At 42.5% G+C, this 27950-nt stretch overlaps 4 protein-coding genes across 12 annotated transcripts in view; all 4 read left to right on the top strand.

Annotated features, from left to right (window-relative positions):
- Positions 1-1108: 1108 nt before the first annotated feature.
- Positions 1109-5111, top strand: LOC115403982 (histone-lysine N-methyltransferase SETD1A-like). Of its 2 annotated transcripts, none has more exons than XM_030113082.1 (2): positions 1109-1273; positions 3968-5111. In XM_030113082.1, exon 2 carries the CDS (start codon positions 4120-4122, stop codon positions 4843-4845), a length of 726 nt encoding a protein of 241 aa, XP_029968942.1. In that variant the 5' UTR covers positions 1109-1273; positions 3968-4119; the 3' UTR covers positions 4846-5111. The 2 variants fall into 2 exon arrangements, with proteins under 2 accessions (XP_029968942.1, XP_029968941.1); XM_030113081.1 differs by having other exon boundaries at positions 3961-5111.
- Positions 5112-10550: 5439 nt separating this feature from the next.
- spic (Spi-C transcription factor (Spi-1/PU.1 related)) lies at positions 10551-12737 on the top strand. 2 transcript variants are annotated; one of them, XM_030113080.1, is made up of 5 exons: positions 10551-10619; positions 10729-10816; positions 10905-11011; positions 11094-11196; positions 12138-12737. In XM_030113080.1, the coding sequence occupies exons 1-5, from the start codon at positions 10581-10583 to the stop codon at positions 12653-12655; spliced, it is 855 nt and encodes a 284-aa protein (XP_029968940.1). In that variant the 5' UTR covers positions 10551-10580; the 3' UTR covers positions 12656-12737. The 2 variants fall into 2 exon arrangements, with proteins under 2 accessions (XP_029968940.1, XP_029968939.1); XM_030113079.1 differs by having other exon boundaries at positions 11091-11196.
- A 1230-nt stretch (positions 12738-13967) lies between these two features.
- Positions 13968-15955, top strand: spi2 (Spi-2 proto-oncogene). Its single transcript, XM_030114034.1, has 3 exons — positions 13968-14075; positions 14249-14333; positions 15471-15955. The coding sequence occupies exons 1-3, from the start codon at positions 13968-13970 to the stop codon at positions 15776-15778; spliced, it is 501 nt and encodes a 166-aa protein (XP_029969894.1). The 3' UTR covers positions 15779-15955.
- A 3300-nt stretch (positions 15956-19255) lies between these two features.
- mybpc1 (myosin binding protein C1) overlaps positions 19256-27950 on the top strand; it is a 28229-nt gene continuing 19534 nt past the window's right edge. For 3 of the 7 annotated variants that reach the window (XM_030113067.1, XM_030113068.1, XM_030113066.1), the window contains exons 1-4: positions 19256-19474; positions 25280-25306; positions 26424-26495; positions 27187-27405. In XM_030113067.1, the coding sequence (XP_029968927.1) occupies positions 19453-19474; positions 25280-25306; positions 26424-26495; positions 27187-27405 (340 nt within the window). In that variant the 5' untranslated portion in view covers positions 19256-19452. The remainder of the gene's footprint in view (positions 19475-25279; positions 25307-26423; positions 26496-27186; positions 27406-27950) is intronic. The other 4 variants (XM_030113070.1, XM_030113069.1, XM_030113072.1 and 1 more) reach the window with 2 other exon arrangements.

Raw genomic sequence — 27950 nt, 5'->3', positions numbered from 1 at the left:
TCCCACGGTCCACAAACATGCATGAGGTTAGCTGGTGACTTGAATTTTCCCCGAGATATGTGGCTGTCTGTAGTGTGTTCGTCCAGTGACGACCTGGCGACCTGTCCAGAGTATATCCCGCCCTCAACTATAGTTACTGTGGCTGGGATTGACTTTGTGCAGGCTTTGTACCGCAGGTCTTTAAGGTTGCTGTTATTAAACCTGTTCATAAAAAGTCTACTTTTGATCCAGTTACAGACCAATATCCAACACACATCCCTGCAAAGGGTAAAGCGCTACTGAAGATGATGGATGGATAATCTTTCATAATATTTCCAACAGGCTACTCATCCAATCAGTGAATTTTAACATGAATGTGTCATTTTATTACTACTTGAAGGAACACATTTCCTTCATTTATGCCCATATGGTCTCTGTGATTGAGTAATCTGTGACTAATGACTTAAAAAGTTCAGTGTTGTTTCAACAGGATCATTAGATTGGCTTAAGTTTTTTTTTTTTTTTTAATTGTGGCCAGAAGCAAAACTTGTTTAATGAAATCTCAAAAGAACTTTTAAAATCTTTTGAATATATATAAATGTCTTATAGTATGTATAGATTCCATATAAAAAAAAATCAAATAAGCAGCATATCCTATAAATTGCAGAAATGGGATGTAACTGTCAGTACAGGTTCCAGCCTTGTGACGTGTCCTGCCAGCAGAGGGAACTAACAGTTGCTCAGCTTTAGAAATAGCTCTCCTCTGCCTGTCTGGCATGCATTTTCCACTCGGTGTCACCAGCTCACACCGTGCACACTGGTCTGAGTGACTGATAATCTGCTGTTTGACAGCTCAGGAACTCCACAGACTGTTTACCTGCACTAAAAACTCTCCCTACAGACATCTGTTGACCTTTGAGAGGCCTTGGGAACACACGTCAAAGCCTCATGTGGGACTCAGTGTCACGCTTTCTACTGTTTACCTCCTTCATTTGTACTTTTTCCTACTCTGGATAGACAGCAGTGTCACCACTGACTTCTCCAGCCAACTGTTATGTCATGGATTTGGGAAATGGGGTGGGTGAGAGGGAGAGAGAGGGAGAGAGAGAGAGGGAGAGAGAGAGGCAGAGAGTGAGAGAGGGAGACTTTTGAACAGCTTGTGCACCTTGTTATTCTGGTGTCAGCTCCAGCATGCATGTCTGCCTGTCTGTTTGATTTGTATCTTTGGGTCTGAGTGCACGTCACACTTTGATCCGCTTCTCGTCTCCTCCAGCACCGAACTCGGAGGACGCAGGTATGCTGGGATGTTGCTTTTCCTTTCTAGTCATGTATTAAAAAAAACAGAAATCTCTCTCAGTGGGTAAATGAAGGATACAACTGAGTTTTGTAGATTTACAGGTGTAATAACTGTAAAGGTGTTGGTGTTAGAAGGTTCATGTTAATAGAATGACATTTAATCCTGAATTAGAGGAGCTGGTCTGTCTAAGCCACCGGTTCTCTCACTTTTGACATTGAGCTCTGACCTTTGCTCAGCTGTGGTGTTTGATTTCTGTCTTTGTCGCACATTTAAACAGAAGAAAACACAGTGAATGTTGCTGCTTGCTCTTACTTCTCCACGAGTCTGTTATGGTCAGGCTGGGATCAATGGGAATCCAATTACTCAAGTAGGACATTAAGAGAAGGTGGATCACTGAGCAGAAATGGTTGATTGCAGGCAGGGACACAGACGAGGCTCAGCACGTATTTGTGTGTGTGTGTGCGTGTGTGTGTGTGTGTGTGTGTGAAAGGCTTAAAGTGTTTAGTAACCCTGGCCAGGGCCTACAAGTTTCACAAAGCCTGGACAAACAACATGATTGCAAGTTGGGAGCAAAAAGTATTTTCCAGTCTACATCTGAAAAACACAGAGAGATTCTCATAATCATGACACAGATGTGTGACAGAAATGTATAATCCAGCCCCTTTCAGACTTTCAGTGGACAAAAATTAGCAAACTGTTGCACAACGGGCAGAAGAGATGTTTGCTTTTGTCTCCGAGGCAACACTGAAGAAACAATGTTCCAGTTTTCAACACCACTGTGAAGACTTATGTTAAAAGAAATGACACTGAAGTGACGCTATTCTTGTTCTCTGCACTATTTATATCCCCAAAACATGCTCTTGCATTTTCATGCAACTTAAATTGTTATTAGCACGAGTAAAACTAAATTCAGGAATTAACTGTATAGTAAATACACACTGCATAAAATTCTGGTAAATCAACTTTAGGGTGATATTTTACAGGCAATACTTCAGGTATTTAATTTATTACCAAGCATGTTCTACATACCCTTCTTTGAACCTTCTTTTAATTTGTCTTTGATTATTTAGTTTTGTTTTTTTCTAATTTAAAGGTCACAGAACATTAATTTTATATATCGTCAGACTGTTGACAGTATATTAAAGGTAATCTAAGTATGAAAATTCCAAGAAGATGTATTTTTATTGCTTCAGTATTGGCATTGCATCTGTTAAATCTTTGTGAATTGTATTTTTTAAATAGAATTGATCCCCGATTGGGTCACTATTTATTTCCTCATAATCATGAGTGACCCTGCTCTGATTTGTGAATTCACAAGAGCAGCCGTAACAGTTGCTGGAGCCCTGGAGAGGCTGCTTGAGGATTGTGAACGTGACACAGCATCGGTAGTGGAGCAAGTGTTGAAAAAAATCTATTCTGGGACTGGCATGTGGGTAAAGCGTTTCGCTGGGGCAAAGCTGAGACACGTCACACACACAGGAGGGTCACCTTCACAGCCAAGAGGTAGTATTTGGGCAGAATTTATGCAGATATAAAAGCATGCTGGGTTTTCTGTGATTAGAAATGCTTTTTCTCTAGAAATTCGGATTAATTTAAAGGTCAAAACTCCAGCAGCAATAAGAGCAAGGGTTAGGCTGCATGGCTACTGGTGTTCCAGACAAAAATGAGAAACTGTTAGAACTGTTTTCTTCTCTTTTTCTTTACCAATATTTACACCGTGTGAAAGTAATGAACTATCTTCCACTCTGGGCCGACAGATGGAGATGCATATAGCGCCTAAACATAGTAAGATATGCAGGTTGAAGCTATACATAGGCACAGCCGCTGCAGTATGGAGCGTCCAGTGAGCAACTTTTTCCAATCCCAGCCGTCACTGATGTCACTGAGAACAAGTAAAAATAGACGTTAACGGCAGGCATCTGTGGCCGTGTTACACATTATCATTAACTTTCTCCACAAAGCCACAATGAACTGCAGAGAGAGGACACACTAGGACGCTGACGAGAAACTTAAATACTGACTAACTAGACTCATAGCGTAGTTCACCAGAAAGTGTGTTTGTGTGCTTATTTCTAAAGTTCTGCTCACTTTGTCTTATTGGGTTTAATATTTCAGACTTTAAATGAAAACAACTTGATTAATGACTCTTGATGTTTGGAAGAACAGGAAGAAATAGAGATGTTGCTGATAAAAGGTTGAACTAAAGTAATTTTGATAAGTTTATTCTGAACAATTAAAAGATCAAACTTTTTAGAATGGTTATTCTTTAAATATATAGTGTTGCATTTCGTGTGGCCTTACCGTCCCTCTTTGTGTGACTTTGTAAATATTTTATGAGAAATTTCCAAGTATGAACATCAGTGTCAATTTAAACCATTTCCTACCTTCAAAGTGCATTTCTTATTATGTGTAGCAACTCATAATGATAGATTCACCATGGAATAAAATCACGAGTGCATAATGTAACACATCTTTGCACATGGTGTAATGTGACGATTTGCCAGTTGCTCCTTTTCTTGCCTTAAGTTTTGTCTTCAACAGGTGAAAGATATTCTTTAACACCTGAGTGTTGAAATAGCCATATGAAGAGCGAAAGGCATTGAATAGAAGATAAGATTTATATATTAACATTGTAAATGCTACGGCTTGAGCAGCTCAGCATGCTTTATGGTCTGTGTCTGCAGCAGCCAGCCTTCAGTCTGGAGGGAAAAGCCCCAGTGGAGTCCGGCAGGGGGGATGGAGGAGGAGGCAGCCCCGGCCCCGCTGCCACTCTGCCCCTGAGCCACGCCGAGAGCCCCGGGCCCTGGCAGAGCGAGAGCCTGCTGGCGGAGTCCTGGTCCACCATGGGCGACGTGGACCCGGAGGACGCCAAGAGCCTGGACAGCAGCGACGGGGCGGCGCTGGCGGCAGAGGAGAACCACTCCTCCAACTCCGACATGGTGCACCTGGAGCGGGAGGAGGCCGAGATGCTGGAGGAGGCGGAGAGCCGGGGGAGGACGGGGGAGGAGGAGGAAGAGGAAGACGAGATGCAGACCAGCGTGCTGAGCGTGTTGGGCGGGGAGAGGGAGCTGGTGGCGCTCCGGGAGGAGGAGCAGGACCTCCACGCTCCAGAAACTGAGGAGCTCCTGGTGTCGGCGGAGGAGCCGCGCAGGGAGAGGGAGCCGGTGGAGTTCCGCCACGTGGTTCCCCCGATGGCTCTGCCTCCTCTGCCTATCGTCAAGCTCCATCCGCCCTCCACCACCTCCACGCCGGTCCCTTCCACCACCACCTCCGAAGCGGAGGAGCCGTACCCGTCTCAGGGCCTCCTCCCTCCCGCCATCCTGTCAGCGATGGCGGCCGAGCCTCCGGCAGCGAGCCCAGAACAGCTACGCTTCTCACAGGTTCCCCTCTCAGACGAACATTCAGAGAAAGAGTCGCAGGCGGCGGCGGAGAAGCCGGAGCCACCGCCGCCGCCGCCCGCTCCTGAGACCAAACCCCTCACCTCCACCGAGCTGCTGTGTGGAGGCGCCGCTTTAGTCGCCGTGGTCGGGGTGGTGGCGTACGGCGCCGTGGTCTACTGCAGAAAGTAGAAACACACCCCGCTCCGGCCTCCTCTGCTTCTAACTCTGTTCCACAGGATAATATTCCGCTTCTGGACGCAACTCTGACGCTACTTTTCATCGATAGACACCTTCAGCAGATTTTTAAATTCGTGCTACCTCAGCTCTCAGCAGAGCTCATGGCCTTCGTTCTACCGTTCATTTCTGAGGAGTCAAAACCATTAAAACACAAACCTGGAATGTAAAAAAAAAACCACAATGTAAAGTACAATTTCAAAAGAAATCCCGTTACTTCTTCAGTGTCTCTTTGTGTGTGAGTGTCTTTTTGTTTTCCACATCAGGAAAAAACAACAGGAGAAAAATTACTTGTCAATTCTTCTTCTTTCAAATATTCACTGTTAGTTTTCTGTCTTTTTGCTCCGAACCACATAAATCAGAGTCACATACATACATGGATGAAAATAAAGATTTGAGGCTACAATTCACCTTTTACAGTTAAGCATATTTCTGCGCAACTATTCCTTCATTTTCGATTCAATACAATTTCATTTCTATAGAGCCAAATACAACATTCATTTCAAGGCATCAACTCTACATGAGCAAGCAAAGGCAATGAAGGACATGAAAAATACCCTTTTAACAGGAAGAAACCTGTGAAAACTGATGACTTTCTCATGCTAACTTTGGAAGAAAATCATTTCATAAGTGGTGTTATAAGGTAAACCGACTTCACTTTAACCTGCTTCAGCATCCATTAACACTGAGACACATGGACAGGGCAGGGTGGGGAATCAAACCAACAACCTGTCGACTGGAAGTCAGACACTGCAGGGAACGTTCAGCAGATTCATCTCATTGTAGCTGAAAACAGCAAGGCCAAGATCCTGCAGGGCTCCAGAGCTGGAGGATTCAGCGGTAAGAGAGTAATACAATCAATACAAATATCAACATGTTGCTGATGGGGACAGGAAGTACCGATCAGGTGATAGCAGTTCCATGTGGCTACTGATCCATGGAGGAAGGGACATGCAGTGTGCTGTATAAGTGTTTGGAGGGTTAGGAGAGGACAGGGCCTTTGAAAGGGAACTGAAATGGCTCGTTTAAATATATAAGAAGGTTTAAGCAGAGTCACAGTAGAGACTGTTGTGTCCAGGGCTGAAATGTGGAGCTGGTTTCTGAGGAAAGTATTGACAAAAAGGGCATCTTTCAGCTCTTCAGGGTTCAGCGCAGTGTAACACAGAGGTGTTAAACACATTTTAGTTCAATCCAGCTTCATCTTGACTGGTAAAATATTACCTTATTACATTTCAAATTTAAAGACTTTCTTTGTTGCTGCGAGTTTGACAGCAAACACTTTCATGACAGCATCACTGATATCTCCGCTCAGGTCTCAGGGTTGTTTTGTGTAGAAATCTTTTTTTTTTTTTTTTTTAAATATCAATGCTTACTTTTAAATTTTTACAAATTGTTTGGTGTTTAACGGGTCAAACTGGAGTATTTCATGGACCAACTTTCGCCCATATAGATTTGCACAATGATCCATTAAACTAATGGAATTATCAGTGCTTTAAGTTATTTATCATATTAATGGCGGTAGAATTGGCTAAATTGTCGAAAGAGAAAAAAAAAACCCCCTTTAAAGCTAAAAACCAAAGCCACTATCTTCCCCAGTTACCTCCATTCATTTTTTTCTTGATCTTGTCACCCAGGACACAAACATGATCTCATAGATGGCAATTATGTGATTATAACTCTGTGGTTTCACCAGCTGTCTGTTTAATCGCCTAATCACACACGAGTGGCTTTGACACTTCTTGATTTCCATCGAGTGCCGGTAAATAAAGAAGAACAATGGGGCAGACTGTGTTGCGGTCAGCCTGCCGTTCCCACACTGGTGCCAACATGCACGCAGCTATTGAATTGAGAAGGGGAAGGAAAGTGCTTCTTTGTTTGGAGAAATACAGCTGCAGCTTTACCACCTTCACAGATAAACAGAGACAAACAGTTTCGGTCTCCGCTCGCACTGAAGGACCAAACAGGTAGTAAATATTTGACATATTATCAGAAAGTAAGTATGAAAAGAACATATAGGATGGAGGAGCCTAGCAACAGACAACACTCATTATTTTAATATAATATAATATAATATAATATAATATAATATCATATCATATCATATCATATCATATCATATCATATCATATCATATCATATCATATCATATAATATCATATCATATCATATCATATCATATAATATAATATAAACAGATCATTCAACTTGACTTCACTCGAGATAAAGTAACAGAACAGTTACTTTCTCCTCCGTTCTTTCTCTCCCTGCTCCTTCCTGACAGCAGAACTGATCAGGTTCCTGATCTGATTCTCCATCACACCTGCAGCGAGTCGATTTATGATTTATCTGTCTGATGCTTTCTCTCCTTTTCTCTCTTTCAGTCTCTCAAACCTCCAACTGCAACAGCGGGAAAACAATGTTTTCAATCAGTTAAGTGCTTTTATATTGAAAAAAATACTAATCTAGATATGAAGAATCATTCTCTTTTTGTTGTATTTCTTGAATAAGTTCTCCATTTGATACACATGGCCAAAATCTGTGATTCACAGACGCGTTATAGAGACACTGAATACAAGAAAACAGAAGCATGGAAGCATAGGATGACAACCAGAACACACAACGAGCAGGTTCAGGTGAAACGCATCAGGGAGGAGCAGTTAGTGTGCACTTTTGTGTACTTCATCCAAGATCTTCGTGAGTCAGGGCCTGTCCCACAACACAAGACGTGAAATAAGACCACAACATACAGCACCAGATGAAAAATGACTTTCACAAAGCACAATGCAGCAGAACGCGAAAAGACAACACCAAACAACAGAATGTAACGCATCACATGACAACACAATAAAAGAACTGACACCAAAAACCCAAAGTGCCTCCATCTTTGCTTTCTTCGGACTTACAGTATGAAACGAGCCGACGTGGCTCACGTGGCCGCCAGCAGCACAGCAGCTCACGGCTGTCAGCTTCGGCAGGTTGTGGTGTTTAATTTATGGAATGGAAACAGGGAAAGACGGAGCAGGAGACAGGACAAAAGTTTGTGGTTCTTTGTTTTTTTTTTTTCTTTTCTTTTTTTTTATCAGCCTTCTGCACAGGGCAGGAAACACACATGAAGTGCACACACAAGCACATTTGCATGCTTGCAGTTTCAGAAACACACACACACAATATCATTAAGTGTAGTTAAAAAAAAAAAAAAAAACGGGAAAAAAAAAAATGAAAATTAGTCAAATTATTGCCGCAAATCACATCCCATTAAAATCCGGGGCTGTAATCTGATGGTGGAGCCGTACTGTAATCTGTGCAACACCACCTCTTTGTTTCCACCTCAGACCATCACATATCAACAAGAGTAAAAGGGGAACTTCACAAACGAGTCGGTTGATATTTAAAACTGAACGCCGAGATAAATGGACTTCTCAAAAAAGCCAGTGTTTATTTGAACAGCGAGGGCTGTCTTTGTGGTGAAGGCTGAGGCTGCACGGGCCAATTTAACCATTAACTTTTACAGTTTTGCTCTCTTTTTTTTTTTCCTCTCTCTTAAATTAAATTTCCCCTTGTGGGACCTGTAATGGGGTTTTCATTTCAACTCGATCGATGTCTGTCTTCACAGTGAGCTTCACACACCTGCAGGATCCTTCACTTAGCATTGAAGCACTGATAACTCAAACAGGAGCTTATTTATGTTACACTAATATGTAGAAACAATGGAATCACAGGCCCTGGGTGATTTATTTGAATGCATATGAATTTTACCTATTGTTATTTTCTCACTTTATTCACAAAATTACAGTTTCACATTACTTTGAACTTAAAAAACTGTGATTATTACATCCTGATTCAGCAAGAGAAATTCATTACATCATTAAAAAAGACTGACAGTTTCCTCTTCATTAATTCTTTCAGGTAATAACCACTTTCTCAATGTTGATTTTCAGTAGATATAAATTTAATTTTGAGATAAACCCTATTTGGGAAATGGCATTTACTTGGGAAGAAACACAAATCTATGATTGTTTTGTCATAGATTCACGACTTACAGTGATATCTTAGAACTTTTAGAGCTGTATTAAAACCTGCATACATCCCTTTCTCTGAGTTATGATACACAAAATGGAATAATTATCAGTCTCTCACCAAAAACCTGAATTTTCTGTGAAAAACATTATTAGTTCCTCACCCTTTTTTTAATGAAGGGAAGAAACCAGAGCATCGATATTTTTCTGTATTTAATGCTGGTTGTAGAAAAATAACATCCATGACCATCTGTAGTCATATATTTTTTATCTCATTTTATGCACAGTTATAATGAAAAGTATGCTTAAAACCTTCATGTATCTTATTTTATGAGGAGAAATGAAATTAATTGCACTAACCGGAGCATAAATATACAGGTTTTATGAAAACAGACCACCGGTGATTTAGATACAGTATAAAGACATTATTTAATGCTATATTATTACCTTAAAGAAAGTATTTTTTAAGCTGGCAATATCTGAGAAATAGCATTAAAAATTATTGTTTTTATTACCAGGAACACTTATTTTACTTCAATTGTTTTATGGTGATGCAGTTTCAAACATTATTTTGCGCCGTAACAGTAGCATTTTAGATATTCTCACTTTTTCCAAGATAAATATGTCATTAGATTTTTTTAAATATGAAAAATAAATATTTATCAGCATCAACAAGGCATAAAAACATATTTATTTAATTGCTGCTCAAAAAGCATGTGGACATTTTATTTTGTAGAAAAAGGGGATCAGTTTGATGTATCTTGATGGTGAAAATGACATAATTAGATGCATTTATGTTTGGTTGTAAAGAATTGCCCTTTAATATTGTTTGATGACACAATAGCTATTAAATGAAGGTAAGAAATGATGTGAAAATGTGTGAATTTCCCTTAAAAAGATGCAGGAACAAGTTTATTTGTTTAATTCACTGTTATTTATTAGCTGTGTGTATGTATTGTAAATACTTTTAATGAATTATAATGTGAGAATTAGTCACTGTAGTTAAATTTTTGCAAGTGAAAACATACGTTGATGATACCTCTGTGTGAAACAAAAGCTACTAAGTGATAAGAGATAAAAATCCATGCATATTCTAAAAAAAAAAAAATGACATACTTTCATTGACTGGATGGATTTATGGTGCCGTTTCTGTGCGTTTTATTCAAATTGTCACCTGTCCACATAATTTCCAGAAAAACAAAAGGCCCCAGTGGAGAAATCCATGCGGCTCAAATTTCCATTTTCTGAAAAGTGCTCCGCTGTAGATGTATGTGTCAGATACATCCAGGGATCTCGCCCCACATGCAAATTCTCCGGTCAGGCTGAGAATTAGTGGTATTCCTGGGTTCAAGAGGACACTCAAAGAGGGTTCTGTTGTGTGGAGATTACAATCTCTTATTTATGAGAAAGAGAAAATTAAAAGAAGAAGAGAGGAAGCGAGAGAGAGAGAGAGAGAGAGAGAGAGAGACCGAGAGACTGATGCTCAGGCGATTTATCAGATCTGTGCTTCCCAAAAAAGGAAGAAGTTTATCATCACATTTAAATGGACCGGCCTCTCCACTCTCTGCCTATTCATGTTACTGGATGGTGAACAGGTATTGGAGGTGTGTGGCATGTATATATACACTTGTCCACACTCTGGACCTGCACTCTCGTCAGCGGCGTTCACCACAAATGGCCACCAGTGAGGGCAACACTCCGACGTACAAGATGGTGAGTTCTGAGGAAGCTGTGCATGCAACCAGAGGAACTAGGAAAAATATATATATTTAGGAGAAAATAATAATTCAGCAAAATGATGGGAAGATTTTGACTTTTCCAGACGTCCCTGAACAGCGACATCAACCAACACTTCGAAGATGCAATCGATGTGATTAAGCATCATTCGAACACCTCATACTATGATTCAGGTAAACACCTCATTTATTTTGGTCTGTTATGCTTTATTTTTTTGGGGATTCCTTGTGGAAATATTTGAATTGACCACATTTTCTTCAGATTACACGTACTACGAGACCCTGGGTGCCCAGCAGTCGTCCCTGCAGTGTCACATCTCCTGCTGGCCCGACATCCCGCCTCCGGGATACGACTGGAACGACGCAGCCGTAAGCGCCGCAGCATCTGAGAGCATCTCACACACGAGGAGGCTTCATTTCAGACGGTGTTATTATTCTGTTTTCCCAGCAGCAGTCCTGGCCTCAGGTCATCCCAGAAGTCTCCCTGAGTCACTCAGTGCAGAACGAACCTCCTCATTTCTACTACATCCCCCCACCGCAGAGGACCAGCAAAGGTAAATATCCTCACTCATTAGAAAAAAACAACAAAAAAACTACATCAAATCTGTAGATTCATTATAGTCATTCATCTCTTATAAAAGGAACCAGGAGGAGGAGAAAGCTGCTTCTTAATTCATGCAAAACACTACTTCCCCTTATTAAATTACAAAGAATTAACAATCCTCAGCAGGCAATTCTTATATTTACAATCCAGCTCTGTCCAACCCGTCAAAAATACAGATTTCTGATACCTTATGTAATGGTAATTGCAACTTTTCCATGCAAAACGCATCAAATGTTTTAACCAAGAAAAGGTCCTACATTAAAACTTTCCTGGGATCTAGATGGCCACACTCAAAAATAACTTTCCATCAGATCTCCAAACTGAACTGATGATTGGTTTTGATAAAATACATGGGGAATTATGATTTATAAGTCATTTCAAGAGCAATTTGTCAACTGTTATGTCCATCCGTATTCTAACATCTAGGGTTAGGGTTAGGGTTGTGAGGGTTAGGGTTTGGGTTAGGGTTATTATGGTTAGGGTATTTGGTGTGCTACTAAATCTGATAAAAACTTCAATTCCCAGAACATTTTATGAAAGATTCGAGGTCATAGACTTGCTTTATCCACTCATCTGTCTATTCATCTATTCATCCATCCGTTCATCAAAACCCATTTGTCAAACATGTAATGTCCTCAAAGACAAACAAATATTATGATTTGACATGATATAATGGGGTTAAATCTCCAACTTACATGCAAACCTTAAATTTGACTCCAGTTTCTCTGCTTGTGTTTTATCTTGAAAGAGGTTCATGATATCAGAGATGTCCAGTAGGTTCAACCTGTTCCCGATTTGTCTCTTTAACACTTTATATTTTGAGTAAATCTAGGAAATTATCTTGAAAAAGCTTCGTTAGCACTAAACCAGCCTTGCCGTCCCGCTCCTCAGGCCGTAAGAAGCTCAGGCTGTATGAATACCTCCACGAGGCTCTGAACGACCCCAGCATGGGCGACTCCATCCAGTGGACGGACAGCGGCAGCGGCACCTTCCACTTCGTCTCCAAGAACAAGGAGAAGCTGGCCGAGTGCTGGGGCCAGCGCAAGGGCAACCGCAAGACCATGACGTACCAGAAGATGGCCCGGGCGCTGAGGAACTACAGCCGCACCGGCGAGATCATCAAGGTGCGCCGCAAGCTCACCTACCAGTTCAACCCGGACATCCTCCACCGGCTGGGCTCCACGCAGATGCCCCGGCAGGCCCAGGTTCACGGCCCGCAGCAGACGCAGCAGCAGACGCAGCCGCAGACGCAGCCGCAGACGCAGCCGCAGCCGCAGCCGCTGCAGACCCCCGGCGAGCAGGGCTACTGCAGCGCCGCGGCGCCGCCCTGGCACAGCTGGCACGGACACTACCAGCTGCAGGAGGACTACGACCTGGCCCCCAGCTTCACCTCGCACACCAAGCTCTGAGTCCAGAGTTCACTTTCAGACGCTGAAAAAAAAAAAAAAAATTCAAATTTGGACTGATTTTTAAGACTTGTGTTTAATCCATGAACATATCACAAGAAACTTCAGTTTACAGTGACCGACTGTAAATAACTTTGTAAATGTGATTTAAAACAATTGGGACAAAAAGCCTAAATCTATTTTATATAAGAGACAAGTATCCATTTTTTTAAAGATATTTTCAGAAAGCAACATTCTTTATGTGCTTTTCTTTGTACATTGTAAATGAGCATGTGTGCTTTATGTGGATCACTGTAAAATACTTTGTAAATAAAACTCTGCCTGAATCATAAAGAGTCATGAGAGCCGTGTTACTTTAATGAGTTTTAAAATGCTTTATCAGACTGTTATTATGACTGATTTTTACTTGGCTTATTCATCTTCCATAAACACCCAAAAATGTCATTCAGTATCCATGAAATGGGTTTTGTACTCATGTGTTCTTTGTCTGTTTGTTTATTTTACCACAAAAGCCTTGTGAATGAAACATTACATCCATCTACGATGAATTGATAAAATGAATGAAGGTACAGGCCAGTCTGAATTAAACTTCTAAATAGAGATTTTAACGAACAATAGCACTGATTAAATACATTTTTAGGAAACATCATATTTGGATAATTTACAATAAAAGACAAAGCCTCGCTGTCAGATTTTTCACTGGCAGATTAAATAAGCCTCGATTCAAAGAGCTCAAGCCACATTCAGCCCCCAAAACACCAGACGTCTTCATCTTTTTCCCTTTCATGAAATGCTATGCTAATGCTAACAGTTTTTGGAATTGTCCTATAGCTAGATAAATTTTTTTTTTCAATTAAAAAATCTGTAAACTTTTGGTTTTTACATGTAGGTGTCATTAAAATCATGTTTATGATTCAATTTGAACAAAGTTTTTACTCAAACTAGTCTCATTTTATCAGGATTTCTGCTCAGAAGATAAAGGATAAGTCCACTAATATTCTTTCTTTAATGAAATTTTGTCTGTTCAATGTTTAAATGACATTATTTTAAGTGCAAGGAGAAAATGTGCTTGATAATTGTGTTTAAACTTTAATATGATTTAGACAGACTCGACTGAAAGAGCTTCAGTGAGCAGGCGGGCGTGTCGCCCTGTGTTGAAAGATTTTGGTGCTGTCTCTGTGAAATATTACAACAGGCACAGAAATATATGAAATTATGACACTTCCTGTGAGGAAAAATATGTCTGCGAGTGTGTTTTTCCTGCCGTGCGCAGCAGCCGCCTCCAGGTCAGGTCTTATCTGGCTCAGCGGGGAGGATGTGGTCAGCGCTGCTGGAGCTGGTGTCGGGGGGCTCTGCGGGACGGGGGTCATTGTTTCTGGGAGCCCGTTTGGTGTCACAAAGCCAACTGCTGCTGCCGGGCGGGGTGGGGTGGGGGTGGGGGGCAGGAAGGGGGTATAATAAGAGTCAGTTGAGTGAAATTTACCCAAACTTCAAGGATTGTTCTCATCTGCGATGGTAAAGAGCCAACTCGCCACTTCAGAACTGAGCCATCTGAGAAAAAAATAAATAAAGCTTTCATTGGTTTGTCTCTATCAGACTTCTTTCCAGGACACTCAGTCTGATTTGGAGGTGATCTTAGAGTTCCTGGAAGAGTACTACAGACAAAACTCTGCAGAAAATGGTAAGGAAAAAAAGGAAATCTGCTTGTTTATTGCTGACGTTAAGACCTCTTTTTCAGAGACGTCTTTACCATTTCCCAGTGAACAGGGTGTCCTGTCCTGCAGGTGCACCAGTGGACGCAGGCTGCCAGCAATGCTCGATGCACGATGAGCCACTTGTAAGCAGAATATTGCTTCATTTTTCAAAACATGCTCTCACTTCATATCTTAGATTTGCAACATTTCAATCTTAGCTTCGTTACGTGTCGAACTGCATCCAATTCCTGTGATGAACTTTTAAGTTTAAAATCATCTTACTGATGAGATACGATTCAGGAAAGTACGAAACTGAAGTGTTAGAATTAGAAAAACTACTTCATCCTGTTACTTTTCAGATATGATTACTGTTTATGTGCACGAGAAGGTTTAAATACACTATATCTGTAGGGATTTGAGCACTCATACATGAACTGTATAACTGTGTTTATAAGTAAATATTTAAATAGCATGAATTAACATCAGAAAAGGATGCTAATTCTATCATATCACTAATAGATTTTTGTCATTGTTTTGGCATTTTTTAATTTTATTTATCTATTTATTTAAAATTTTAGAATTCCCTGTTCCATTTTCTTTCCCTGCATGGCTTAATCTGTTTCTGATCTTGTGCGGTGGATCTTCTGTCATTTTCCCGTATCATTTCCTCCTGTAAAGGACATGAAGCCTGCAGTGCAGCCCGTGCTGGCAGCACGCCGCGATCCAGGCGTCAGTCTTCACAACACAACAGCAACATTGTGTGAGTCAGTATCAAGCACGCCATCAAGCAAGCACTCACCCAGGGCGGCGGGGAGTGGTGAGTTCTGCTTTTCTCGCTCATTAGATACTGTTATAATCCCTGTTGCTCTTAGCCTGAGGGAAACAATACTAAGAGTGCAAATAAGAGACCTTCCCCTTACCGTCAAAAAACAATGGAGGTGTGCAGGGCTCGGTTCAATTGCAGTTTTTACATATCTATCAGATAACCGCAGCGCTGACAGCTTGAGCCAGCCTTCCACTAAATGGTATCCTGCCTCTTAAGAGGTTTTCTGGGAATGGCTGTAATTGAGGAAATGATTAACTGTAGCCTGGGACAGCTGCTGATGAGTGTGCCTGTGCACCAGGGAGGAAGGTGCGCCTCTTCCACTTTCTCTTCGAGATGCTGGAGGACCCCAGCATGGCGCACTGCGTGTCCTGGGTGCCGGCGGCCGCGGGGGTCTTCCGCTTCTCCTCCAGGAACAAGGACCAGGTGGCGGCACTGTGGGGCCTGAGGAAGGGCAACAAAAGGCCCATGACGTACCAGAAGATGTCCCGGGCCCTGAGGAACTACGCCCGGTCCGGGGAGATCTTCAAGGTGAAGAAGAAGCTGACCTACCAGTTCAGCAGAGACACCCTGGTGTCACTGCAGAGGCACCAACACACCCAAGACTGACACACACCCTCACACTGACTGCATTTACCCTGTGCTTCTTTCCTTTTAGTGCATTTTTTTGGTCTGTTTTTTCCTCTCCTTGCAGTATTTCATCATGTAATGTAACATGCAGCAATTTACTGTATAAAGTTTCAGAGGGAACAAATGAAAGGAATATCTCGGCAAATCACACATAAAAGGTGCATTATGCTTTATTTTTGAGACACAGTTATTTGAAGTATACCAGTTCTATTGGTTTTATCTCTCCCTCTCTCTCTCAGAAATGAAATAGTGTAACAGTTGCTTGCGTTGTGCCACTTCTACTGATTTTAATCTCTGTCTCTAACAGTTTTTCTGTGCCTGAAGATTAAAAATATATACCTCGAATGCAAGAGTTTTTATTCTGATTTCACACAACAAATTACATGTAAAAGGTGCATTATATTCTAGCTTTAAGAGTTATTTGATAAAAAGATATTTGTTTTTTATTTTAATCTGTGCATGACTAGACTGTTTCTCTGTAATGCTGCCAGAAACACCCACTATATATTCTCGGTAGGCGGAATGGTTTCCTGGGTGGTTCAAATCGTTTTGCACTATCAGAACAACACACCCACTCAGAGGAGAGGAGTGTGTCTGCTTGGTGAATCTCATAACCTGCTCAACATGTGTTTCTGCTGCGAACAGTGTCGGCTGTCAGAATCCAGAAGGTGTCAGTATCGCCCTTCTCAGGCTCTCTGGGTAGCTGAGAAACCTGCTTCTGCTGAGTGATTTCAGGGGTAAACCATGTCTGGAGTTCACCACCGTCCAGCTGTTATGAACAATTCTGCATGAGAGCCAAGAGTGGCATGCGCTGGAAAATACCTGACATTGATAATGACTGTTATTTGTATGACTGCTGCACTGATGAATTCAACGAGACTCAAATAAAGTGCATATGCAATGCTTTTTGACTCCAAAGTGTGACATAAAAATAGGTTATGCACCTTTCAGCAGGCATTTGGAGCTGCCTGTATTGCATCGCAGTCCAGGGAAAACACTCAAAAGCTAATGCCACTTAGAGACTATAGACTATTTATGGAGTCCTTCACTAGTTCAAGTCATTGAAAGTCATTTTTTTGTGCACCTTTTGAAGACGTTTCACCTCTCAACAGTTAATCCTAGGAATATCACAAGAATATGGGAGCATAACAAGACAAACTGAGGACAATCTGAACAATTTTTCATCTTAGAGAAGTACGTTAACCACATTGTTACAGATGCAGCATTACATCTACCAAATGAAGTCCTGGAGAGAGTTTTAAGAAAAGCACCAATATCACAACACACCAGATCACTATTAAGGTCAGTCGCTTTTGTTACCACTGTAAGCGCTCCTTGTGAAGAGCTATGCACAACACCTGCTGGTGCAGTACTAAATGGTTTTATGCTCTTTGTAGCGCACCCACATGATGTTTCCCTAAGCCGAGTATTTACTGCTGGAGCCCACTCCTGGTTATAAATGGGCTAACTGAGCCGTGGGCGTCTGTTACCAAGAAAGGCCACAAATTGAACTGTGAAAACAGTCGTTTGAGGCCGCAGTGTGTCGTTCATTAGAAACTTCCCACTCGCCTGAGGACAGCACCCTTTGCTTTGCTAAATCTGTGGTGACGGTGACGCTCCTGGTGGGACGCGATTGTCTGAGCAATGGTGGTAAATTTCTCACCCGGGGATATAAGCCGCATTCCTGCTCCCAGACAATACCCCAAAAATAGAGCTGCCTCGGCTGCCCTGCCGGGTCGGCTGAGGAATTACTGCTGCGTGTTTTCGGTGCACTTCCATAATGAGATCATCAGCCGGTGTTTATGATATTCGTTAGGAGCCGGAGCGTGGCCCCGTCCCTGTGGACGGCACCGGGGCTCGCCACCGCTCGCAAATCCGTCAGCTTTCAGCAGTTTGTTTAATCTTCGCGACCTTACCAGAGCACTGCACCTGATTTATCGCTCGAATTTCGACGTGCTAAAAAGATTAATTAGGACCAAAGCGCACACTTCAATTGCATAATTCACAATGAAACCCTCTTTTCATGTCAGATACACATGTCAAATGTCAAGGTTTATGACAGGCTTTCTAAGTATAGGCCATAGAACCAGCGCCCTGGCATCTCCCCAGTATTTATTTGCCAGGTCGGAAAGCCTGCTGTTCTTGGACAACATTCCCGCCGGATTAAACTGATATCTGGCATCTGGCATCGAGTCCCCCTGCTTGTCATCTCAAACCGTTTCTTTTATGATAAATCCGCAGATTCCCTGGATATGTTGTTTATCATCTGAGCATCGCTGGAGAGAATTACATCAGCCTCAGACCTGTGACCATGACGGCACCTTTTCCTTTTATATCCCCCTCCTGACCTGACAGAGGGAGACGTCTTAAAGAAACAATGGGCTAAACATCGATCCCCAAAGCACAAACAGACTAAAAAGTTGTCACATTCTGCACAAAATTTGGACTTTTAGCCACTTTCATCCATTAAAAATGTACAAATACTTCAGCGTGAATGCGCCGGGTGACAAGCTCCTTTGATTACAGCGAACGTGGGCCCTGTAGTTTATTTTAGCTCAATCAAATTTACATTAATCTGCAGCTTTAAATACTCTGTAGCGCATAATATCTGCAGCTGAAAATAGTCTCCGGCAAACAGAGCATTTATTTCTGTTTTACACCTGTAACTTCAGTTAAAATCTGCAGCACAAGAACCATTCAAGGAGGCCTTCTGTCCAGATCTTTTATTGAAGCTTTTCTCAAGGAAGTAAAACTGGGTAATGTCAGCCTTTTGAAGAGGGGATCATTAATCATTATTTTAAAGATTTAAAAGATGCCAAAAAAAAAAAACAAAAAAAACTTGGTCTTGGTGTGCAGTAAACAGTAATATAAAGTGCACAGATGTAACCGTTAACGTTAAACTACTTCAGGCAATTGGTTTGCAGCCATTCAAAAAACAGACATTTACAGAGAAACTTTTATTCAAACAAAGATTTCTCACAAACTTCAAAAACCTTAAAACAATTCCAAGTAGCACAAACTATAAAAACTTCAAAATATATCTTCATGACGAGTGATGAACTGACCGTTACGCCAAGAGTCCATTAGTCTGTTGTTTCTACTTTGTGTCGATCGTTTCAACGGCAGATTGTCCTCAACAAGCCAGGAGGGTTGAAATTTACATTTACATGCTTGATTTGCTCTTTTAATTGGCGACTTAAGCTGAAATACTAAGAAAGGTCCCATCAGTGTGACTTGTTTACATGGCAAGCTGGTTTGACATCAAAACAAACACTCACACTGAGCAGTGTGTGTGTGTGTGTGTGTGTGTGTGTGTGTGTGTGTGTGTGTGTGTGTGTGTGTGTGTGCGTGGGGTGATGCTACTGTAGGTGCAGGGCAGCCATGGAGAGGAGGAGCATGCCACCTCTCTATATAAGGCCCAGCAGCCGGTCCCTCCTGGATCTAGCTCTGGTCCTCCTCTCCTCCCCCACTGAGACTTCCACGGCCCTCCTCATCTCCCATCACTCCGGTGCGAGGAGTCCCAGACGTTTTGACTTAAACATCATCTCCAAACACCGTCTATCTATCCCTCCTGGACTGAGAGGGCTTCCGAGTCTCTCCTGTGAAGGTTTCTACCTGCAGCCTTTGACTGTTTTCTTGGGACGCGGCTCAACATGCCAGAGCCCACAAAGAAAGGTAGGACTCTCCAAAGTGTGCTGCAAGTGGGAAGTCATGGAAGCGTGCAAAAAATGAGCCAAAATACATCTTGTGGGTGATGTATTTTGAGCTGTTTTAAGGCCAAAACTGGCTACAGTGAGTTTACAAGACATTATTTAGCTGTTTTTTAATCAGTTTGCAGTTGGACTGAGGGGGACTGCAGGGAGCTCCATCACTTTGTGGCTCTGGCTGCCAGCTCCTTCAGAAGAATCCTCAAAGTGACTTTGACGGGGGGTGTTGTGTTACTGATGCATGTTTCTGCCATCCTCGGTGCCTAGGGAAGATTTGTGCTTTATTGTTGCGCCCCGGTTTGATCTGGGGGGGGGGGGGGGGCGACGTGATGATGAAGCTCGGGAAGAGGAATGTAGATGAGCGTTGAAGCCGGACGTGAGCAAAACATGATGCAATTTAGACGAGTAGAAGTCATGTGAGGATAAATAAGACCTTTGGTTGTAGTCCTGGTGAGTGATGGGGTGGCGAGCCAGGAATAGCCAACTTGTACCCATAGGACTTTGCCACCCCCCCCCCCCCCCCCGAAACGGCACTCTTTGTGGTGACTATTCAAGTCCATATTCAACCACGGGCAGCATCCTGCCCCGTCCCCGTCCTGCCCTCATGCCAACTCCAACCCTCCACAGCATAACGTCACTCATCTGCACAGTCGTGTCCATCAACATTCCCTTTTAATCTCTCTGTGTCTGTCATTACAATATGGTATTACGCCCTCCCTCTCCATTAGCCCGGCTCTTTAGGGGGTCCGCGGTCCACCCAGACATGCCCATGTAGAGGAAATGGAACATTTTGTTTAGCCTCTGGAAGCCCCCCGCCGACGAGAGCTGATACCAGTCTTTAATAAACCCATCCTCCTCCAGAGAGCCGTCGGTTCGTCTGCGACACTTTCAAGACCGTTTATACATCGACACTCGCATATTTTGTGATAGAAGTGACATTTAATCCAGAGATTACTAAATTAAAGTTTTATTTTAATTCATTTTTTTCTATATATCAATATGTAGGAACTAAACCATTGGGCACGTAATGATTTTGAACCTTTTTTTAATCTTTTGGCCTGTATATACACAACTCGCTTCCTCCATTTCACCACATATGTTTGTAGAGTAAATTACATCTAGTAACAGAAACGATATCAAATACATAAAAATCCATAAAATCCATAAAAATCCTTAATATTCTTTCAAACTTTTGGCAGTTGTAACAAGCTGTGTGCTAAGAATCATCTCGAATGTAAATATATTTTAACAGATTTCATTCTAGAAGTGATAATTAATGCGGACAGTTTTTTGCATCCAGAGTTGTGTTTTGGGGTGTTTTTTTTTCTGTTTAACCAAATCAAAAATGTTGGTTCTTCTCAAAAATTTGGACTTATTTCCTATCTCATATCTTTTTGTTTTTCTGTATTCAAATCAAAGTCACTAGGACAAAATATCCTGCATGTAAAGATGTTTGAGCCGTCTTCTGCCCATCAACGGTGATATTTCTTACATGACATCTGTGAACAACACAAGACTGAAAAAACAAGCAAAACCATAGATAGTGGCATATTTTAACCCCCCGAAAAAGTCAAATGACAGACAAATCATGTATCAACATTTAAAATACATGTTTTTTTAATACAATTTTAAATGTAACCATAAAGGATCAAATGTGTGGAGAATTTCAAAACCGTTCTTGCTGTAGATATCAATTAAAAAACAAGCTGCTATGAAGACGATGAAAAATCTCTTTTTTGAGATGGTACAAAAAAGATACAGTTTGCCTTGGAAATGAGATCCAACACTGAGGGCTCTTTAGCTAGTTTTGTTTTGTTCTGGTGTGTTTTTCTGTATCCAAATATACATTTTCAAAAAAAGGATGTGTGTGACTGTGTTCTATGCGTTTTAAAGTAAAGATATTTCCCCTAAGGTGTTTTGTAAATGCCTGTAAAACCCATTTCCTTTTAGTTTCTTGGATACTGATGCAGTTTATAACAAATTTCCTTGTATATCTGTATTTTTCTGCATCCAAATCAGTGTTGTGAGGTTGAAAGTTGCTTTATGTGAAGAATCTGGACCTCCTGCAGGAATCGAGGCTTTATCAAACACTTCCTCCTGATGCATACTTCAGCCAACCTCCCTCTGTTTGGGTCACCTGTGATCGCCAGGGTCTTTTTGTGTCTGACTTGATGGTCAGACGGTCTTATATAAAGTAAAGGCTCACTCACGGCCATAAACATCTCTGATCCCCCTCAGAGACAAAGCGCTGGAGGAATATTGGCAGCAGATTCCTGTCTGCTACAAACACTCCCCAGAAATAGCTGCTCGGCCCGGAGCAGCAGATAAATACGGGTGGAAAAGTATTGTTCTTTAAATGAGTCCGAACAGCTGAGGAGGAGGAGGAGGAGGCTCGCGCTGTTGTTTGAGGCGGCCCTCGCTTTCAGACCTTTAAAAAGTCCGAACCAGAGATGATGGACTGGCCCAGTCCTCCGTGGATCTCCTGGGACTGGGATTCTTGTCCCGGGAATAGTTCAGAATGAGCACACTTTTAATCCCCATCCCTTGTTCTCTGCCATGTCCCCTCCTCCTCCTCCTCTTCCTCCTCACACTGAGGCAGGCATGTCTCTGCCTCTTCCCGTTAACAGACGTCAGGTCAGGCATCTCCACGTTAAACCTCCCGCCCTGTGTCCAGAGGTCTTACAGGACCATCTCCTCACTGGCAAAGTTTTGAGTTTCAGTGGCTGTGAAGACGATGTCCTCACCTCATGATATTTACTGTCCCTCAGGTCCGTCACTCCGCCGGGGCTCTGTCCTCTGACATTGCTGCATTGTGTTACTGAGTACCGCCTCATAAATCACAGCCCTGGCAAAACACAGGGGCAGGGTCTTTCAGCGCCTCATTGCCTCAGCTTTTATCTCCTCTCACACACCTCGAGTGTTGTAGTTTTTATAAAGCCACGCTGAAAAGAAGCCAACATCTCTGTAAAGCCCCCCGAAAAAGCAAGAAGCTGCAGCCTGAGCTCAGGTTTATTCCAGCGATAAAGGTCTGCGATTGGAAAAAGTGAAGCGGCTGGCAGGTTGTCTCCCATCAGAGCCCGTATGAGCCCTTCTGTCTGCGCGCCAGCAGGGCCGACAGCTGAAAATACCTGCAGGCCTGTCAGCTGCACTGGGAGTCCTCAGAGGTAAAACAAAACCTTTCTCCGCTCTCATTATCTCAGCGGTGATGAGGCGGAGGCCGAGCGGGGCTCATTCCCGGGGGGGCATGATGTGACCCTGCAGGATTGTGGCCCGGTGGCCAGCGTCGCATTGTTTTGAAGTGAGGTGGAGGAAGCGCGAAGCGCGGCTATATTTTGATGAGGAAGGCCAATGGGGTATCATTACAAACACAGAGGGATGTCAGGAGGCAAAATGCATATTAAAAATGGTGCCAGGTCTGTGGGCACACATGGGAGAAAGGATGCGGCCATCATAGACCGTATTGAATATCCCCAGTTTCCGAACGACTGGTCTTACTGAAGCAACTGAAACATGTTGGGAATTCAGTGAAATTTTTAGGAATGAAGCTTCAAAAAATAACAACTACTTTCAATTATGCTGTGATCAAAATCAATAAACTAACTAAAAACGTTATAAATTATACACAATATTCAAAAGTAAATGAGTGAGAGTCAGAGCATTGCTCCTGAAATATCATCCTAATGTTGCATGTGACTATTAATTCATTTAACTTATTTATTTTCTGTGAATGCATGTGTAAAAATGCTGGTTTCCACTAAATATAGCAGTAATTCAGTAGTAGTAGTAGTAGTAGTAGGATGCAGTAATTCATCGTAAATAAATGAGTTTGATCTGAACTGACAAATACAAACTGAAAACAAACTATGTTAGAAATTAAACTATGTTAGATTTTATACGGGATATATACAGGACATTTGACAAGGAAAATAGTGGATTATGATTACATTATGCATTGTGTGTCTGAAGTCTTTCTTTTAATTTGAGGTAAGGTGCAGTGATTAGAAAGCTTGAGCAGTCTCTCAGCATACAGTTGAGTATTGTGATGATATTCCATATTCTTCATGATATGTTATCTGTTCGCATATTAATGCGATGAAGTTGAGTTTGTTTTACTGATCTTAAGTTGAAAGCTTCAGAGAAATGAGTTAAAACTGGTGCTCAAAAACATGCTTTCATGACAGGTAGCTGTTTGGTAGCCAAACTCAAAGAGCTTTTGACACTCGCTGATGAACTAAAGCGTAACTACAGCAGTGAATGCTAAGTTGTCTCTGGGGCCTTCTGCTGGGAACTTCCTTTCATCGGTATTTCATCAAGTTGGTCCCGGGTCCAAACAGAAGGTTAGACGGTGATTTCCTGTCATGCCGCTCTCACCGCTCCTACACAGATCAGCCAGCAGTGCCAACTTTACCAAACTGTGGTTCTGATCATAGAACTCTGATGTTGTGATGATTTATTTCTGAGCACCTGAAACACGCCAGTCAGGCTAAAACTCTTCCCCACCAGAACATGTGGTACACTTCACTTTCTATGCCTCATGTTATTTAACATTAAACATGCTAAATATAGACGAGAAGAATGATAAACCTGCAGAGACATCAACAAACTTACTTGTGCGGCGGCACGGTGACATTCAAAAAGACTCCTCGAGGCTTTTGACATACTGAAATACCTTTCCTCCCCGCAGGATTCTCTTCCTCAGAGCACTGATGAAAGCTGCTCAGCATCTGCCCTTCATTCTCAGTAACTCTCATTACCAAATCTTTTGGTTGTACTTACTTGTCTTCTGTTACTTTACTTTCATCGCCTTCCTCAGACTCTGTCTCAGACTCTCAGTTCCCCCAGGAGTGAGGCAGCTGCCCCACAAGAACGCCTATAGACCATCTCATCCCTCCACAAACCTTCCTTTGCTGTCAAAAACAGGAAACTTTTCAAAAACGATGCATTTTCACTCGAAATGTTGCCGTGTAAACGGGGCCTCAGCCTTCAAGTCTGAATTCCAGTTTCCCTTCTTCATGGGCGACTTCCTCTAAATCTTCTTAAAGAGCTGACATCTCAAATAACAAACGTTTTCCATATTGTATCAATTGCATTGTCAGATTTCCTTGGCTTGTGTGTACTATCGGGAATGTGTATATTCATGCAGCTAAAAGCTGGAATAGTTCACAGAAGGGAAGTTCCCGCTTCACATGACTATCTTAAATAAGCCTCCAGCAGTGCTGCTACTGTCCATAAAAGAAACAGACAAGCTTTCATCACATACATGAAGGCCGGGGGGGAAGAAATAAGTTCACAAGGTGCAATTTATGCACATTTTCTGTACAGACATCACTTTGTTTGCCCTTATGTATTAAGCTTTGTAGTAACAAACGGCAAGTCTGTTTCACTGAAGGGATGGAAAGGAGTTTCTTTATCTGCACCCAAATACAAATGGAGGTTCCAAGACAACCACTGATCTCTACTGTGCTCCACCAACCCTTGAATAATAAATAATACTCAATAAAGGCAGTACTGATGTTATGAAACTCATTTCGGACACAGCTATTAGTTTCACCAGTCTGGACCAATAGAATCCAAACAAATGGTGCGTCATTGTGGTCTCCTTCATAATCAGTTAAGCCTGATCACAAATAGCCAGTAACCCAAAGCAAAGGTACGGAGCGACAAATGGGTGTCAGTAAACAGTGGGCCAAACTGAAACAGCAGAATGTGCTGATTGTGTTACTTGCCGTCATGTGTCACTGACAGCCATGCGTTGTGTTTGTCTTTTCTGCAGATGAGACGCCAAACGGGCAGCCAGAAGGTGAGTGCACATCTAATCTCCTTGTCACCTCACAGTCTGGCAGTTCATGAGTTACACAAGAGCTGACATGCAACCTACAACGACACAAAAACACTAAAAAAAAAAAAAAAAGAAGTGGGAGTCACACAAGTGAAGCAGACACAATGAGACAAGAAACCAATTCTTGAGAGACAACAGGAGCAGCATCCCTCGTTCAGCACTACAACGCCAAAACCTGCCTTCACGTGAAACATCGCAGCCGTGAAGGCGCAAACACGGGTCCGCAGGAGTGTAAATGTGCAGCCAATAGCTGGCAGTGCGGACGAGCTGCTGTCGCTGCGGAGTCCGAGCCGTCAGCGTCTCTGACATTCCTCTGGCCGGCCGGCTGATCCCCCTCTGTTGATTCAGCTGACGCCCTCGCCGTCCCATGTGAGCGAGATGCTGGCATGCCAGCGGCGGTCTGCCGGCGCGGAGGTTTGACCTTGGAGCCGCAGCATCTTGAGGCTCAGCTTTTTAGGGTCCGACTAAAAATATTCCTGGGAAAAGCTGGGATGGATAATTTCACATAACCATTTGGGCGGGTAATAGTTTACTCATCACGCATTAATCACTGAAAACTTAACTAATCATTAATAATATTAATTGTCACATCTCTTGCATTTCTCAGAACAACTCCACCTCTTCATTAAAATATTATTATTTTGCCATATTTCCCATTTATGTCAACTTCCATTATGGTCTGCACCCACTTCAGCTATGTCAGTGATTTTTTGCCAAAATTCTTCCACATTAACTTCATTTTTATACCATTTCAGAAAGTAAATACAGCCATTTCATAGGTATTTCTGTATATATCATGTGTGTCGAGGAGAGAATGGTTTGGGAGAACGATACTGTATTGTGATGAAGGTGGGTGGATCTAGCTGTGTCTGTCTATGTCTGTTTGTGTTGGATTGCGTGTGTTTGTTATTGTTGTGTGTGAAAGTGAGAGAGAGAGAGAGAGAGAGAGAGAGAGAGAGAGAGAGAGAGAGAGAGAGAGAGAGAGAGAGAGAGAGAGAGAGAAGCATTGCAGATGCTGAAGCTTTGTGCTTATTAAAAGCAGCTGTTCCATCCACCACTATATCTGTCACATGCTCAGAAAGTGTTGCCCCAGAAAGTAATGGTGCCCCACCCCTACCTGAGATTTCCCTGGAGGTTTCTCCACCCCCAGGTGGGTAACCCTGACGACCCCCCCCACCACACCTTCACCCTTCTTCCACTCGCCCCAGAATGTGTCGCTCTGCTGCACAATCACACTCACATCACGTGTTCGTTTGACGTGTGCCGGCACCGTTGTTTGTGATACTTAATTCACTCTGCGAGGCCTGAATCTGCACTTTTCCTATGAAGGTATGATTGCTTGACTCTTTGAATGGTCACACAGAAGGTTGCAACACACACACACACACACACACACACACACACACACACATGCCTGGACTGCTGTGTGCACTTGCCTTGAAAACAGGGTGCAGTTACTAACTCATGCCGTGGCTGCTCGTGTATTCGTGTGACAGTACGACAGGTTGAGCCATCAAACGGGAGGCATATGAAGAGATTATAGAAGCTGGACTTCACTGAGAAGTTCTCCAAATTTGCTCGTGTGAAGGATCAGATCACGATCAGTGAATCCCTGCCTCTTTAATCATTTCACAGTATAGATATGAAATGATCAGAACGTTTCTTTTAGGGAAAAATTAAAACAAATGAACAATTTAGAGTCTATATTCTTTCAATGGGCAGCCATGTCTGGTCATCATGTATCTATACCCTCCTCATTTGAGCAAGCATTGTCCTGTAAGGCGCCCGGTGTCTGTGCTCAATGCTTGCTGCTCCAGCTTGGCGCTTTGTCTGCTATACAGAGGCTACAGTAGAGGAGGGGAATGAGCCCGTAGAGACTGATGGGAAGAAGCCAGAGCCCACTGAGCCTGAGCCAGTGGAGGCTGTGGTAGCTCAGGAGCCCGGTCCCGCCCAGAACGGCTCAGACCAGCCACAGCCAGGTGGGGTTGAGCTGAAAGAGAGCACAGAGTCCGCGAACTCTGCTGTAAAGGAAGAGAGCCCGAGCTCTCCCCCACCAGCCGGTAAGTATCCTTTAAGTCTGATTCAGTCCCATCTCTCTTTAGTGGAACTGCATGTTTTACCCCTCAGGCTAATCAGATCAGACGCCACTGAAACAAGCCCCAAATGAAGAACTAGTCTTGTCAGTTTCACACGTTAATTGCTCAGCAGCATGGCAAACGCTGCCTTTTTTTTTTTTTTTTAAATGAAGTATTCCATTACCTAAAACCAAGAAAGCCAACAGATGACGGTTACATTTCTGCTCAGAATGCTATGGACTCTAACTGCCAGGAGTCATGCATCTTTTATCATCTTTTGCTTTTTATACAGTCGCTATAATTGCATGCTTGATTAAAATAAAGAAAGACACATATATACTTGCACCTCAATCATACAGTCAGAAAAAAAAACTGATTCAGTCCAGAAATAACAAGCTGAAGGTCATGGTACCCATGTGCAAGGTGAGTTGTTAAAATCGAAGGACATAAAAAAGAATGCAAACCCTTTTTTGCATTCAGCGCTGTCTGCTTTTCTTTGATCAGCTTTGCTGCTTCAGCCAGAATGAATT

The sequence above is a fragment of the Salarias fasciatus genome, chromosome 17 (genome assembly GCF_902148845.1).
Source record: "Salarias fasciatus chromosome 17, fSalaFa1.1, whole genome shotgun sequence".
NCBI classification, from domain to species: domain Eukaryota; kingdom Metazoa; phylum Chordata; class Actinopteri; order Blenniiformes; family Blenniidae; genus Salarias; species Salarias fasciatus.
This window is presented reverse-complemented; position numbering and strand designations above follow the sequence as displayed.